General features: G+C 32.8%; 1 protein-coding gene across 3 annotated transcripts in view; it reads left to right on the top strand.

The window, feature by feature from the left end:
- LRP1B (LDL receptor related protein 1B) overlaps window positions 1–14,205 on the top strand; it is a 1,907,075-nt gene that overhangs the window by 1,818,391 nt on the left and 74,479 nt on the right. For all 3 annotated transcript variants that reach the window (XM_086718488.1, XM_025932005.2, XM_086718489.1), the window contains exon 83: window positions 2,546–2,710. In XM_086718488.1, the coding sequence (XP_086574614.1) occupies window positions 2,546–2,710 (165 nt within the window). The remainder of the gene's footprint in view (window positions 1–2,545; window positions 2,711–14,205) is intronic.

Genomic DNA, 14,205 nt, shown 5'->3' with positions numbered 1-14,205 from the left:
CTGAAAATACTGGAAAGGACATATATAAACTGCCTAGCACAATGCTTTGCAAAAAGTAGGCACACAGCACTCTAAGATAAATCTATCATGAAGTAGGTAGGAAAATGAAGCAGGTTTTTCGCTATATTACATCACCAAATTTTATAGTTTTATGTTTAGAATGAGAAAGCATGTTTGTCTGACTATGCACTTATTCAAGATCTAAAACTTTTTAAGAAATTTCAGTTTTACTCTTTCAGATCTGATTGAAAGACATGATTCCAGGTACCTCCTAAAAGCTCATTTTGTAATTTAAAAGAAAATCTTACATTTTAAATAATCAGAGTGTTAAAAATATTCATATTGGCCTCTATGCATATGAGTCTTGGTTGCATACAGCTTGGACCACCTCAGTTAAGAATATAAATAAGGAGATTTCAGAATTATTGATTGGTGTAGATAAATGTCAATTAATTTTTTCCTGACATTAACATTTGATACAGCCAAGTTTTCTGCTCCTTATAATTACTTGTCTTTCTCTAGCTGCTATTGTTAAATGATGAGACACTGAATATTTTTAATCTTCATGTAAGAAATTTGAAATTCAAATGCTACTCATTCTTGGAAAAGTATTCACCTGCTCTTTCCTATAGTTGATTATAATTGCTGGAGCTTGGCTTCTAGGGGTGATTTAGTTATTGGCAAAAGCAGCCTTCTTTTTCATTATAAAACTATTACAGTTAAGTTTTGAAACTCCACTTCTATTTCATCAAACAGTGTTATATTTTAAAATTTCTGTTGCCTACGAGGCCCGTTGTAGAAATGCACTTGTCCTAACATGTAGAGATTTTGGCTTTTTTTTTTTTAATTTTTTAATGTTTATTTATTTTTGAGAGAGAGAGACAGAGTATAAGCAGGGAAGGGGAAGAGAGAGAGAGGGAGACACAGAATCCGAAGTAGTCTGCAGCCTCTGAGCTGTCAACACAGAGCCCAAAGTGGGGCTTGAACTCATGAACTGTGAGATCATGACCTGAGCTGAAATCGGATGCTTAACAGACTGAGCCACCCAGGCACCCCTAGATTTTGAATATCTATGTAGTTCACTTAGAACATTTACAGGTGAAAATGAACTCCCCACATAATAATCTTAACTGTGATCATAATGCCTTAAATATTTATCTTCACTGTTTACATTCACAGCTCCAATTAGGATCTTTTATGCTGAATGAATTAGAAATGTTTGGGTGAATTTTAAACTAAGAAAGCCTATAATTCCATTCTAGATCTTTCTTGAGAACTCAACCTCTATATTCAACTCTTTGCTTTACAATGAGGCAAGTCTCAGAATTGTCTAGTACAGCTGATAAATAGTCTCTATTGATGACAATGGATATGATATTTGAATCTTCTTTTTTTTTAATTTGAAGTCACTGAGGTTCTTCACGGTGCTTGTATGATTATTGCAGTGATACATTAAAGCTTCTACTATGTATGGGCCACTGTATCTTGAATAAGGAATACAGGGTATTTTGATTTGACCTTACTTCACTATATAAAAGAGGCATGACTCTAGTAGAAGACATATTCTAGAGCCGAATGCTTCTTACAGTATTCTCAATCATTTGTGTTCCATTGGGCATTATGGCCTGCCGTAAGTAAAGCAGTATTTCTAATGGAGCAAGGCCATGTTAGCACACATAGAAAAATAACCTGAAAAATTATTTCAAACCAATTCTTATCATAAATCAGACTCATCATATTTTTAAAAATAACTTTGCAACCCAAGGGAATGACTATCCTTTCTTATCCTCAACCAAAATGTATTAAGTAGACAGATGGTGCCTAATCATTTTCCATATGGAAATTTTACATATGGAAATGTTTCTGACACTGTTTTATCAACCTCTTTTACCAAATCTAAGTGACTTTTAGTTTTAAGTTGTTTATACATAGTTAATAAGGATGTATATCAAAGAATATACTTTCATTTAAATGTTTTTCTAGACCACAAATTATATGTGTGTGTGTGTGTATATATATATATATATATATATACATATATGTGTATATATATACATATGTGTATATATATATACATATACATATGTGTATATGTATATATATATACACATATGTATATATACTCTAAATTTATCCTACATATTTTAGTTTGTTTAAATATCAAATAGTCCTAAAAATAGGCCATGTTTGCTTATATAACAAAGAAAATGCATTGCTTATAAAATATTATATTTTTAGGAAGTTTCAGTTTGTTTTGTTAAAGTTTTAATAGATATAAGAAACGATTGATAATTCTTTACGCCTGAAGGATAGCAGTTAATTCAATATTTGAATTCAACCTTCAACAGTGGTTAACATCTATGTCTCTGTTTTCAGGTAGTGTTTATACTATTTTGTTTCTTCTACTTTTATAGTAGAGGTATTTATTTGGAGAATTTTATTTAAAAAAGTAGATCCTAATATTTAATTTTTATTTATTTAAATTGTCCTTACTCTGCCATCCATTGAATAGCATGCTAATTTGTACATTTCTTCTTATAACCAGATGATTCATGCAAACTGACTTGTGAAAATGGAGGAAGATGCCTTTTAAATGAGAAGGGTGATTTGAGGTGTCACTGTTGGCCTAGTTATTCAGGAGACAGATGTGAATTCAATCACTGTAGCAACTACTGTCAAAATGGAGGAACTTGTATGCCATCAACACTGGGTAAATATGTGAATGTCACTGTATATTAAAATAATTTGCATTTTTCCTTATATGTGAAAAACATAAAGAAAATACTTAATGTTACAGATATAATTCCTGATGTCTTAATAAAGAATACATAAACACAAGTTAAATATAATTGTTAATTCACCATAATCAGTAGCATTTGTTCTAAATTCAGTAGTGAAGTTCTAGTCACAAAATTAGCAATGGTACTGATCATTATCACGTGTTGAGTGCCTGCCATGTATCAGGGCTCAGTGTTCATAGATATTCTGATGCTGGCTTAGAATGATTAAGTAACACCAGTTTTATAAGCCTTATATGTTTGTCTCCAAAATCTGTTCTTCTTTACTTTAATTTTATTTAATTTTGATATTTCAAGGTAGAGATTTTTTTTTAATTTATTTAAATTCCAGTTAGTTAGCATTCAGGTGTACAATATAGTGATTCAACACTTCCATATAACACATGGTGCTCATCTCAACAAGTGCCCTCCTTAATCCCCATTGCCTATTCCACCTCCCATTCACCTCCCCTCTGGTAACCATCAGTTTGTCCTTTATAGATAATAGCTTTTTCTTGATTTACCTCTCCCTCTTTTTCCCCCCCTTTGCTCCTTTGTTTTGTTTCTTAAATTCTACATATGAGTGAACTCATACGGTATTTATCTTTCTTGGACTGACTTCTTTCACTTAGCATAGTACTGTCTACCTCCATCCATGTTGTTGCAAATGGCAAAATTTCATTATTTTTGTGGCTGAGTAATATTTCATTGTGTGTGTATATTACATCTTTATCCATTCATCAGTCGATGGGCATTTGGGCTGTTTTCATAATTTGCCTAGTGTAGATAATACTGCCTATTGTAGATAATACTGTAGATAATATTGTAGATAATACATTGGGGTGCATGTATCCCTTTGAATTAGTAATTTTCTATTCTTTGGGGAAATATCCAGTAGTGCAATTGCTGTATTGTAGGGTAGTTCTATATTCAACTTTTTGAGAAACTGTTTTCCAGAGTGGCTGCACCAGTTTACATTCTCACCAACAGTGCAAGAGTGTTACCCTTTCTCCATATCCTCACCAACACCTTTGTATTTTGTGTTATTGATTTTAGCCATTCTGACAGGTGTAAGGTAATATCTCATTGTAATTTTGATTTGTATTTTCCTGATGATCAGTGATGTTGAGCATGTTTTCATGTGTCTGTTGTCCATCTTGATGTCTTATTTGGAAGAATGTGTTCTGCCCATTTTTTAGTTGGATTATTCATTTTTTGGATATGGAAGTTTTTTTTTTTTTCTTAATGTTTATTTATTGTGAGAGAGAGTGAGAGCAAGCAGTAGAGGGACAGAGAGAGGGAGAGAAAGAATCCCCAGCAGGCTTCACATTTTCAATGCAGAGCCCGACATGGGGCTTGAACTCACAAACTGAGATCATGACCTGAGTCAAAATCTAGAGTCAGATACTTAACTGACTGAGCCACCCAGGCACTCCTGGATGTTGAGTTTCAATAAGTTCTTTATAGGTTTTGGATACTAACCTTTCTCAGATATGTCATTTGCAAATATCTTCTTCTATTCTGTAGGTTTCCTTTTAGTTTTGTTGATTGTTTCCTTCATATGCAGAAGCTTTTCTATTTTGATGAAATCTCAACAGTTTATCTTTGCTTTTGTTTCCCTGCCCTCAGGACACATATCTAGAAAGAAATTTCTGTGGCTGATGACAAATAGAGTACTGCTTGTGTTCTTCTCTGGGATTTTTATGGTTTCATGTCTCACTTTTAGATCTTTAATCCATTTTGAATTTACTTTTGTGTATTATATAAGAAAATGGTCCAGTTTCATTCTTTTACATGTTCTTTTTTAATTGAACAGTTTGCCTAATGCTAAACATCATTTGCTTTTGAAAATTAAATTAGGGGGACCTGGTTGGCTCAGTCAGTTAAGCGTCTGACTCCTGGTTTTGGCTCAGACCATAATTTCATGGTTCATGGGTTTGAGCCCTGCATCGGGCCCTGTGCTGACAGTGTGGGGCCTGCTTGGGATTCTCTCTTTCCTCTCTCTCTCTCTCTGCCCCTAGTCCACTCACAAGCTCTCTCTCCCAAAATAAATAAATTTAAAAAATTAAATTAAGTTAAATTAGGTTAAATTAAAAAATTAAATATCAATATACTATATCATTACACCTGATAGCATCATAATTCCTATCTCAAGTTATAACTACTTTGTTGGTATTGTAATACAGTGTATAATATGCTTTGAAAAATATCAGGTTACTACATGTTAAGATATACTTGAAATTCTTATTAAACTATGCAATAGCTGTGTTTGCAAAAAGGATTTTCTACAGTGCATAAGTGAACATTAAAACATATTTTTCTACTTAGTTCTATTATATTTAAAACATGTTCCCATGGGAAAAAATTAACCCCAATGCATAATAAAAATATAATTTGTAAATTCCAAAAATCAGTCTAAAAGACAGTATGCAACTATTAGAGTGCAATTTATGCACATTTAATTCTACTACAATAAATGCAAATTTAGTCAAATGGAAAATTAATCCATATGATCTTCACATCCCCTACACAGTTAATTTCTGTCTTACTGGGAATTCTCACTGCTTCTATTGCGTATTTTATTTTTTGAAGCATTTAGCATAATGCTAACTGAAAAGAGCCACATGAAGAAGCATTTTCAGTGGAGTTCAGAGGAACCAAACTGTTTCTGATTTGCATTCTAATAGTAAAAGCATTACTATTTCTTTAAATTTGCCTTTATGTCTACAAATATTTTTAACTTATGACTAATTGATAATTAAGGTATTCTAACTACTTAATAGAATTCTGAAAAAAAATTCAGCAAGTTGATTGAAATAAAAAGGCACCAGATCTTACTACATATTTTCACTCTGCCTAGGAGAAGCTACTCCTTATGGTAGAGTATATTCCATTGTTGTGGGAGACACTGTAGTACTGGGACCATCATTGAATATGCAAATCAAAATTGAATTAATGTGAAGTAAAAGGATATTAGGACACTGTAATTGTATTTTTGTAACACAGATACCATTTTCTTTAGGGAAGAAGCTTTTCTTTTACAAATGAGTTGTATAAAGATTTTATAATTTGTTAATTTTCTCATTAAGATAATAAAAATTACTGGGTTACAACCAGATGATTTTCTTATATTTATCTTTAGAAATATTTAAGCCAAGAAGAGTTTGGTACTCCAGACTATGAATATCTACTCAACCAGCAATGGATCCACAAGGACAAATCTCTATTGATTTTGCTGTCCTGTTAATGGATCCCGAACTACATGGAGATACAGCACAACTTTTAGTGTTTGATTCAAATCATTTGTCCAGATCTTGCTGTATTCTTAGTACATGTATTTTATCTTTGCGCCCAGATAGAGTATTAGATCTTGATTTACATAGATAACATGTTCAAAAAAATTATTTTTCAAATTAGTTATATAAATGAGTCCTTATATGAATTCAGCTTGAGATACGGCCATGAAGTTTATTGTCTTATAGCATCTAATTATTTATAATAATATCATATCCAAATAAGTCATCTACAAAGCATTTTTTACTTTTAAAAATATGGGTTTATAAAAACATTGTTTACTATTATAGACTGTAGAACCTCATTATCTCCACACAAATGTTAATTTGTTAAATAAATCCCAGTGGGCAATTCATGGATTTATTCATTGTTGGTTTACTTACAGTTAAGCCTTTTGGCAAATTCCTATGTGGACACTATATGACTAGGGTTTGGGGCAGCTTTAATTAAAATTTATAAGTTTATGACAGTTGTATAGAACTATAATAATTGAACAAAGGAAATGTCACCAGTTAATTAAAAGCACACATCTGAGAGGCATAATTAAAATTTTGCATCTAGGAATGAGTTTTTCCTCATTCCTTAAGTTGTTTTTTTTTGAAAGAGAGAAAGCTAAAAATAAAATATATGAACTATATTCATATAGAAAAGTACTATAAAATGAAATTGTTTGACATTGATTATATCAGCAAGGGTTCATGTAGTTCATTTCTATGACCTCATAGGAGGAAATTAAGATAAAGTTTGCCTTGAGCAAAATAATGAAAATGAGAGTAAAGAATTGAATTTTTCAATCATTCTATTATAGAAAATAAAGAATAATTTAAGAATGTTTCTCATCATGGATATATGAGGGTATTTATGTGATTAAGTATATTTATATATTTACAATTAATCTTCACTTTTATAAATATTTATAATCTAAGGTATGTTGATGCTGTTTGGTATTTTCCTTACTCTTATAAGTCTATTATTTAAAATTTCAGTGTTCATATCAAAATGAATCGAGGTTTTCTACACAGCTGATTTAGAGTAATAGAGCAAGAGAGTTTGTAAATTTGGGGCAATATAGCCAAATATTCCCACTCATACAGTTTGGAGTTATGCAGAAGGGAAAGCAGTTTTTAATTTGGGAAGTTTGAAAATACATAAAAGCAGGACTGGCTAGGCAAAGGAGTGACAATACAATTTTCTATAGTAGATAATATTTGTAATGAATATCTTAAATGAATATGAAAAGAAGAAGCAAAAACTCTGCTTGAGCCTTCTCTGTTACCACATCTGTGGACTTGGGCAATGAACGATTTTGTCCCCACAACTGAAACAGGAGTAAAGAGGAGTAAGGAAAGGCGGTGGGGGGTGGGGCGGGGGGAGATTCTTCTCACTATGTCTCCCTGCAACAGGCAGGGACTTTATAATTGTAAGCAAGTAGATGGTGAGACTTTCCTTTCTCATTCATTCAGGCTCTTTCTGTTCAGGACACTGCCCCCAATATGAAGGTGGCATAGATGATGGCACTGCCATCAAATATTGGCTGCCCTAAAAGTGTTCTCTCCAAGTGTTCTCTCTCCCAGTTAAGCTAGGAACTTTTGGATACCCTGAAAACATCATGGGAGTAGTGACAAAACATGAACACTGATGTGTCTCAAGTCACATCTGTACCTAGGACATGGAGTACACAACCACCTAATTAACATCATGATAAAGGGTACGCATGCCCACCTTTAACTGCCCATCTTTGTTTTTCTTTCACTTTTACTTATATGAGAGCAACTTTTCATTTAAATTAAGCTTGATGTCCTAGCTTCCTCAACATAAATATTGTTTATATTTAGGGAATGCTGAGACCTGGATATTTGGTCCTACTTGCTTTTTTAAGAATCCAAGAGAATATTAAGTTGAAAATGTAAAATCAAAAACATAAAATAGTGCATATAATGTTAACAAATAAGTGACATAGAAAGACATAGCTATGACAAATCAAGTAGGAAAAAAAAAACAGAAAGCATACTGAGCAAATGACAGAAGACAAGTCTCACACATACACGCAAACATAGAAAAAAGGAAGATAAGAGGAAAAAGAGGGAGGAGGAGTTTGGAGAGGACAGAGCACAGGATCCCAGTCGCACACACATGAAACCAGCATCTTCAAATCACTATAAGAAGAAAATGTTCAGGGTAAAAATCTTGACGCGGGTAATTTGAAAACACTCATCAAGAGTTTTAAATTTTTTCTGTGTTCTTTAATTAACTAATGTCAGTTTTATAAACATATCCCAAGGATTATATAATGATAAAAAACAAAATATTTAGAAGTGAAGATGTTCAATATACTGTTATTTATAATGTAAAATTAGAGGTAGAAACCTCTAATTTATTACATAGTTCAAATACTATGTAAAACATACCTAAAAGATGAATGTTATATGATAAATAAAACCAGAATTGTGGAATATATAATAATATAGGAAAATATTCATATTGTACTGTATTGTATATTTATTGAAGTATGGTTGGCACACAGTATTACATTAATTTCATGCATACAATTGAGTGATTTGGCAACTCTATATGTTATGCTAAGCTCGTCACAAGTGTAGCTACCATCTGTTGCCATACAGTGCTATTAAGGTATCATTGACCATATTCCCAGTGCTGGTACCTTTCATCCTCATGACTTATTCATTCCATAACTGGTAGCCCGTACCTCCCACTCCCCTTCACCCATTTTGCCCATTCCCTAACCCCTCCCCTGTGGCAACCACCAGTTTGTTCTATGGGTCAACTCTTCATATATGTTTGTTTGGGTTTTTAGATTCCATATATAAGTGGGATCATATGGAATTTTTCTTTCTCTATCTGAATTATTTCACTTAGCATTGTACCCTTTGGGTCCATCCATGTCATCACAGTGCCAAGATCTCATTCTTTTTCATGGCTGAATAATCTTCCATTGTACATATATATCCTATTTTTATTTATCTATCCACAGACACTTAGATTACTTCCATATATTGGCTAGTATAAATAATGCTGCATCACTAATCATCAGGTAAATGCAAATCAAAACCACAATGAGATACCACCTCACACCAGTCAGAATAGCTAGTACCAAAAAAAAAAAACAAGAAATAACAAATGTTAGCAAGGATATGGAGAAAAGGGAACCCTCATGCACTGTTGGTCGGAATGAAAATTAGTGTAACCACTATGGAAAATGGTATTTTGAGGTTCCTCAAAAATTAAAAATAGAAACATCATAAGATCCAGTAATTCACATTGCATTTTGAAGTTAAAAAGGACAAGAAGTGGCTACATGAGTCCAAAATGGAAAAAATGCATACATAAAGTGTCTATATAAGGAAATAGATCCTTCTCTGTATGTATCTATTTTCTAAGTTCCCCAAGTAACATGCATTGCTGTTAGAAAGTAATAAAGTAATAATTATGATTATTGCCAATCACGGTAATTAATATATATTAATTAGACTGCTTATGAGTGGCGGGTGCTGTTCTCAGTCCTTGCACCTTCTCAAAAAACCTGTGAGAGACTGAAAGTAAGATTCTCTCTAATTCTGCTGCTGACTTTATGAAGCACAGTTACTGGTTCATTTGGACCACATGGTGGGAGCAGTACTAAGCTATTCAGTCTTATGACTTTCTAAGCTAATCTCGGATGGTTTGAGTTGGCTTCCTTCTATTCACAGAAAGGACAAAAATATTTCAGTTTCATTTTCACAAAGCTGGCTGAAAACAACTTTCCAGAGGTATAAATAGATTGTGACCTATAATTTGAAACATGTCAGAATATATTAAGTAGTACTGGGAGGGCGCTAGGTAAAGTCCACAGTTTTTCCTTTTCTTTCTCAGGTTTGGTGAATAGTTCTCTGTAATCTTTATGATGCTTAAGACAACTCGACAGCTATAGTCAACTTACTAAAATTATGTATAAATGGGCACTCACTTTCAGTGCAGGAAAACATTAAATAAAGTGGAAAAGTAGAATGTCAAATCTCTTTATCAAAAAGAGTAGCAATTTTTTAAAGCATTCAAAACTTTTATTGAATCTAAATCAGAAGTGAAGACAGATTTCACAAAGCAGAGTAGTCTTGGGGGTAAGAGGTCAGGAGAAGAACTTTCTGATAGCAATCTAGTATCCAACTAAATAATGCTGTAGTGACTTATTTCTCAACTTACTATTTTTATCATATATAAAAGAACAAGAATGTGGGTTTTGTTCAAATACTAAAGATGTTGTGAGTAAAGAGCATGTAACTTTTTTTTTAATGTTTATTTATTTATTTTGAGAGACAGGGAGAGAGAGAGAGAGAAAATGAGTAGGGGAGAGGCAAGGAGAGAGGGGGAGAGAGGATCCCAAGCAGGCTCCACACTCAGCACAGAGCCTGACTCAGGGCTCAGTCTCACAAGTGTGAGATCATGACCTAAGCTGAAATCAAGAGTCAGATGCTTAACTGATTGAGCCACCCAGGTACCCCAAGAGTATGTAACTTTTAGAGAGTATTTTCATAGAATATTAAATGTAAACATTTGTAAACACGTTCTGCAGTTTAAATGTCAATTAAATGCTATTACTTAGACTCAATGTGTTTATCAGACTATTTGAACTAAACAGTGACTGTATACATAGAAGACCAGTAGGTAGAAAACATTACAACCAGGGATAAAAATTTACAAGCACCAGACTTACTCAACCGGTACCAAATCAAACAGTATAAGAGGCAAGGTTCACACTGACAAATGAGTATGAATTCAAATAAATTGCTTAGAAAGAGAACTGACTAATGATGCTCACTAGCAGGTATCTACCTCTCAGAAATAATAAACGCTGTCACTGTCTCATAGGAAGCTCACATGTAATTACTTTTGCTAGCATTTCTTCACGGTAATCAACCACACATTTTCAAGCATTATGTGTATATGAAAAAAAAGGGTAATGATTTATTTGTCCAATATCGAGCAGAGAAGTAATTTTGCCTGCTTAAAGTCATACAATATTGATTAAATTGCACTGATGAGTAGCATCTTTATAATCAGCTTAAAAACTGTTTATTAAATAAATCTAGCTTTTAAAGACAGACACCAGTATTACATCAAGTTACTGAAAAATGCCAACAGATCACCTTTTTTTTTTTTTAATGTTTATTCATTTTTGAGAAACAGAGAGAGACAGACTGTGAGCGGGGCAATGGGCAAAGAGAGAGGGAGACACAGAATCCAAAGTAGGCTGCAGGCTCTGAGCGGTCAGCCCAGAGCCCGATGCAGGACTCGAACTCATGAACCACGAGATCATGACCTGAGCTGAAGTCAGGAGCTTAACCGACTGAGCAACCCAGGTGGCCCCAACAGATCACCTTTATGATATTCAGATACAAATATATGCTTTTGAGCATCTTTATTGATATTTATTCATATATTATTTGACTCAAAGCTACACAGCAAATTTTACTCAAATTATTAGCAATCAAATAGCGATTTCTATATGGAATATATATTCAGTAATTGTAATATTTTAGAAAATTTGCAGACATAATGTTAACTTTATTCTAATGACTACTACATTTTGAATGCTTCATAAATGCCAAGAACTCTGGCAAATTTCCTAGATGTATTACCTTATTTAATGCTTATCACTCTGTAATGTCTACATTGTGGCATTTTTCAGATGTGAGCTAGAGTGGTTAAGAAAACTAGAATCCAAGAAACTAGATTATTCCAGAGTCAGTGCTCAAAGACATTACCTATTATCAATGACAATAAGCAATATTGTCTGCCCATATCAGAGAAAGAGGCTGGCTATGACTTATACTAAAAGTAACGTATAGTCAAATAGGCCCATTTATCTAGAGGTAAACTATACCCAAATCCTATAAAGTTAATGCTCATTTAACAAGGAATAATGATAAATCATTGTGATATCCATGTGGTTGCCTATATAATAGAAAAGATTCAGTTTTTGTTAAATACTTTAAAACATTATTTTGAACTGATATATAGGTTGGGTAACGGGCATGTTATTTTCAAAAGAATACATATGGAAAATAATGTGTATGGGGATTCCATATGTAGTTTTTTAATAAAGGAATATGTACTCAGTTGAATTTAAATAATAACCTTTGTTGATAATTTATTTAACAATAATAGTAATATTAATACCAATACCACCACTACTACTAAGAGTAGTAATAATAATATAATAATATGAATAATAATATATGAATAATTAATATATGTTAACAATAATATTAATACTAATGGTAGTAATAATGATACCACCGCTACTAATTGAATACTTGCTGTATGGCAGACATTGTGCCATGTGGTTTACCAGCACATAGTAGGCATTACTATCACCAGTTTACAGAATGAGATGCAAAATGAGATCTAGTGAGGAAAGCTAAGTTTTCCAAAAACACACAATTAATAAATATCTAATAGGATTTGATTTCCAGGTCTGCCTAATACCAAAAAACAAACTAACAAATAATTTAACTTTGTACCAAATTTATTTAGTTTCTGTTAATTATTCTTATGAACTATTTCTGAATCAATCATCTTTACTGAGACTAGTTTTGGTATGGAAGGGTCTTGCAAGGCCAGTGAAGTTTAAAGAACTCTGTTAAATTCTAAGACATTTCCATTTTTCTTGTGAGCAACCCAATCTTCAGTTGTGTCAATGAGTATTCCTTAATAATATTTATTATTGATTGTAGGTATTTAATGCCTTTAGTTATATTTTCACTGTATTTAACATTAGTTACTATTGGTTATCCAGTTAAATTTGAACAGTTTATTATTTATTTACCTTGTTGCATGAAAATTTGCTGGAACATTTTAGAGAACATATGCAACCAGTTCCCATTTATTTATGAATAGCAGATAAATTAATAATAAATTAATGGAGCAAATAAACTAGGCTCCATTTATTGTGTACAGCTAGTAAGGCACTTTGCTAACACATCATGTCATGTTGAACTTGAGTATAGAGCAGACCTAGCACTGAGAGAACCTAGTCTACAGAAATCTACAGAACCTATGCTACCAGAACAATGTTTGTGAGAAGAATTTTCTCCCCTGTGGGTCCTACTGAGCATCCAGAGACATGCTTGAGACATACGACAAAGACTGAGAATGAAGGTCTGTCATTTAGAAAGGACAATGAGCCTAGAGTCAGAAAAATGAGCCTGAAGCATTCAGATAGAGAGACAAATATTCAAGCCATGAAATTGTATTGTATCACCAAAAAGAAGTTTGGAAGAACATATTTTAAGACCCAGAATGAGAAAACATAAAGGCAATTGAAAAGGACAGTTACAGAAAAAGGGAAATCAACAATAGCAGTATTTTAGAAACCAAGCAGAGATAGAAATTTTAAGAGTAGATGTGTAATGAAAAATAAAAAAAATAAATTTCAAAAAAAAAATGTGTAAGATTATGGAGAACATTTGAGAAGGATGATTAAAAAGAAATCAGTGGATTCAGTGATTACGAGATCAGAGATAAGCTTTGCAAGAGGACATAAATATACAGTAAAGACAACACCACACATTAACATCTCATGTCCTAAACCTTTCTTTCTGCTAGGGAATCAGAATTCATTTATGTGAGCAATACATACATATTGAAAGGTCTGGCTTCTCTTCTGAAATAATGAAGCATGTTGAGAAAGTAAAGAGAGAAAGTTTGAAAATGTTGGAGTCTGAGAGTGAGGTTAATGGAGAATTTCTGCTTTATCCCATCGCTGCCATACAAATTCAAATTTAACTTTGTCTTAAATAGATAATGGAGATAAAATGTGTAATTTAAGACAGTTTTCCAAAAGATTTTCTTAGAATGTTACAGTGTTTTTTTTAGGACACCGTTCCAAAGTCATACTTCTATATGGTGAATCTCATTCAGTAGAAACAACAACAACAGTAATAAACAATTAGAACTAAAGTGTCACTGAGTACTTTCTATGTGCCTAGAACCTTTAGAAATGCTTTGCATGTATAATCTCATTTATTTTCTCTGATTCTACACAACAACCCTATGAGAAAGGTACTATTATTATCCCCATTTTTGCATAGGGGAAGTGAGAAGTGACGCCCATGGTCCCACAACCAGTAATTGGCAC

This window comes from Puma concolor, chromosome C1, assembly GCF_028749965.1.
Source record: "Puma concolor isolate L17-30 chromosome C1, mPumCon1.1.hap2, whole genome shotgun sequence".
NCBI lineage: Eukaryota > Metazoa > Chordata > Mammalia > Carnivora > Felidae > Puma > Puma concolor.
The sequence above is the reverse complement of the archived record's forward strand: the minus strand, read 5'-3'. Positions and strand labels throughout refer to the sequence as shown.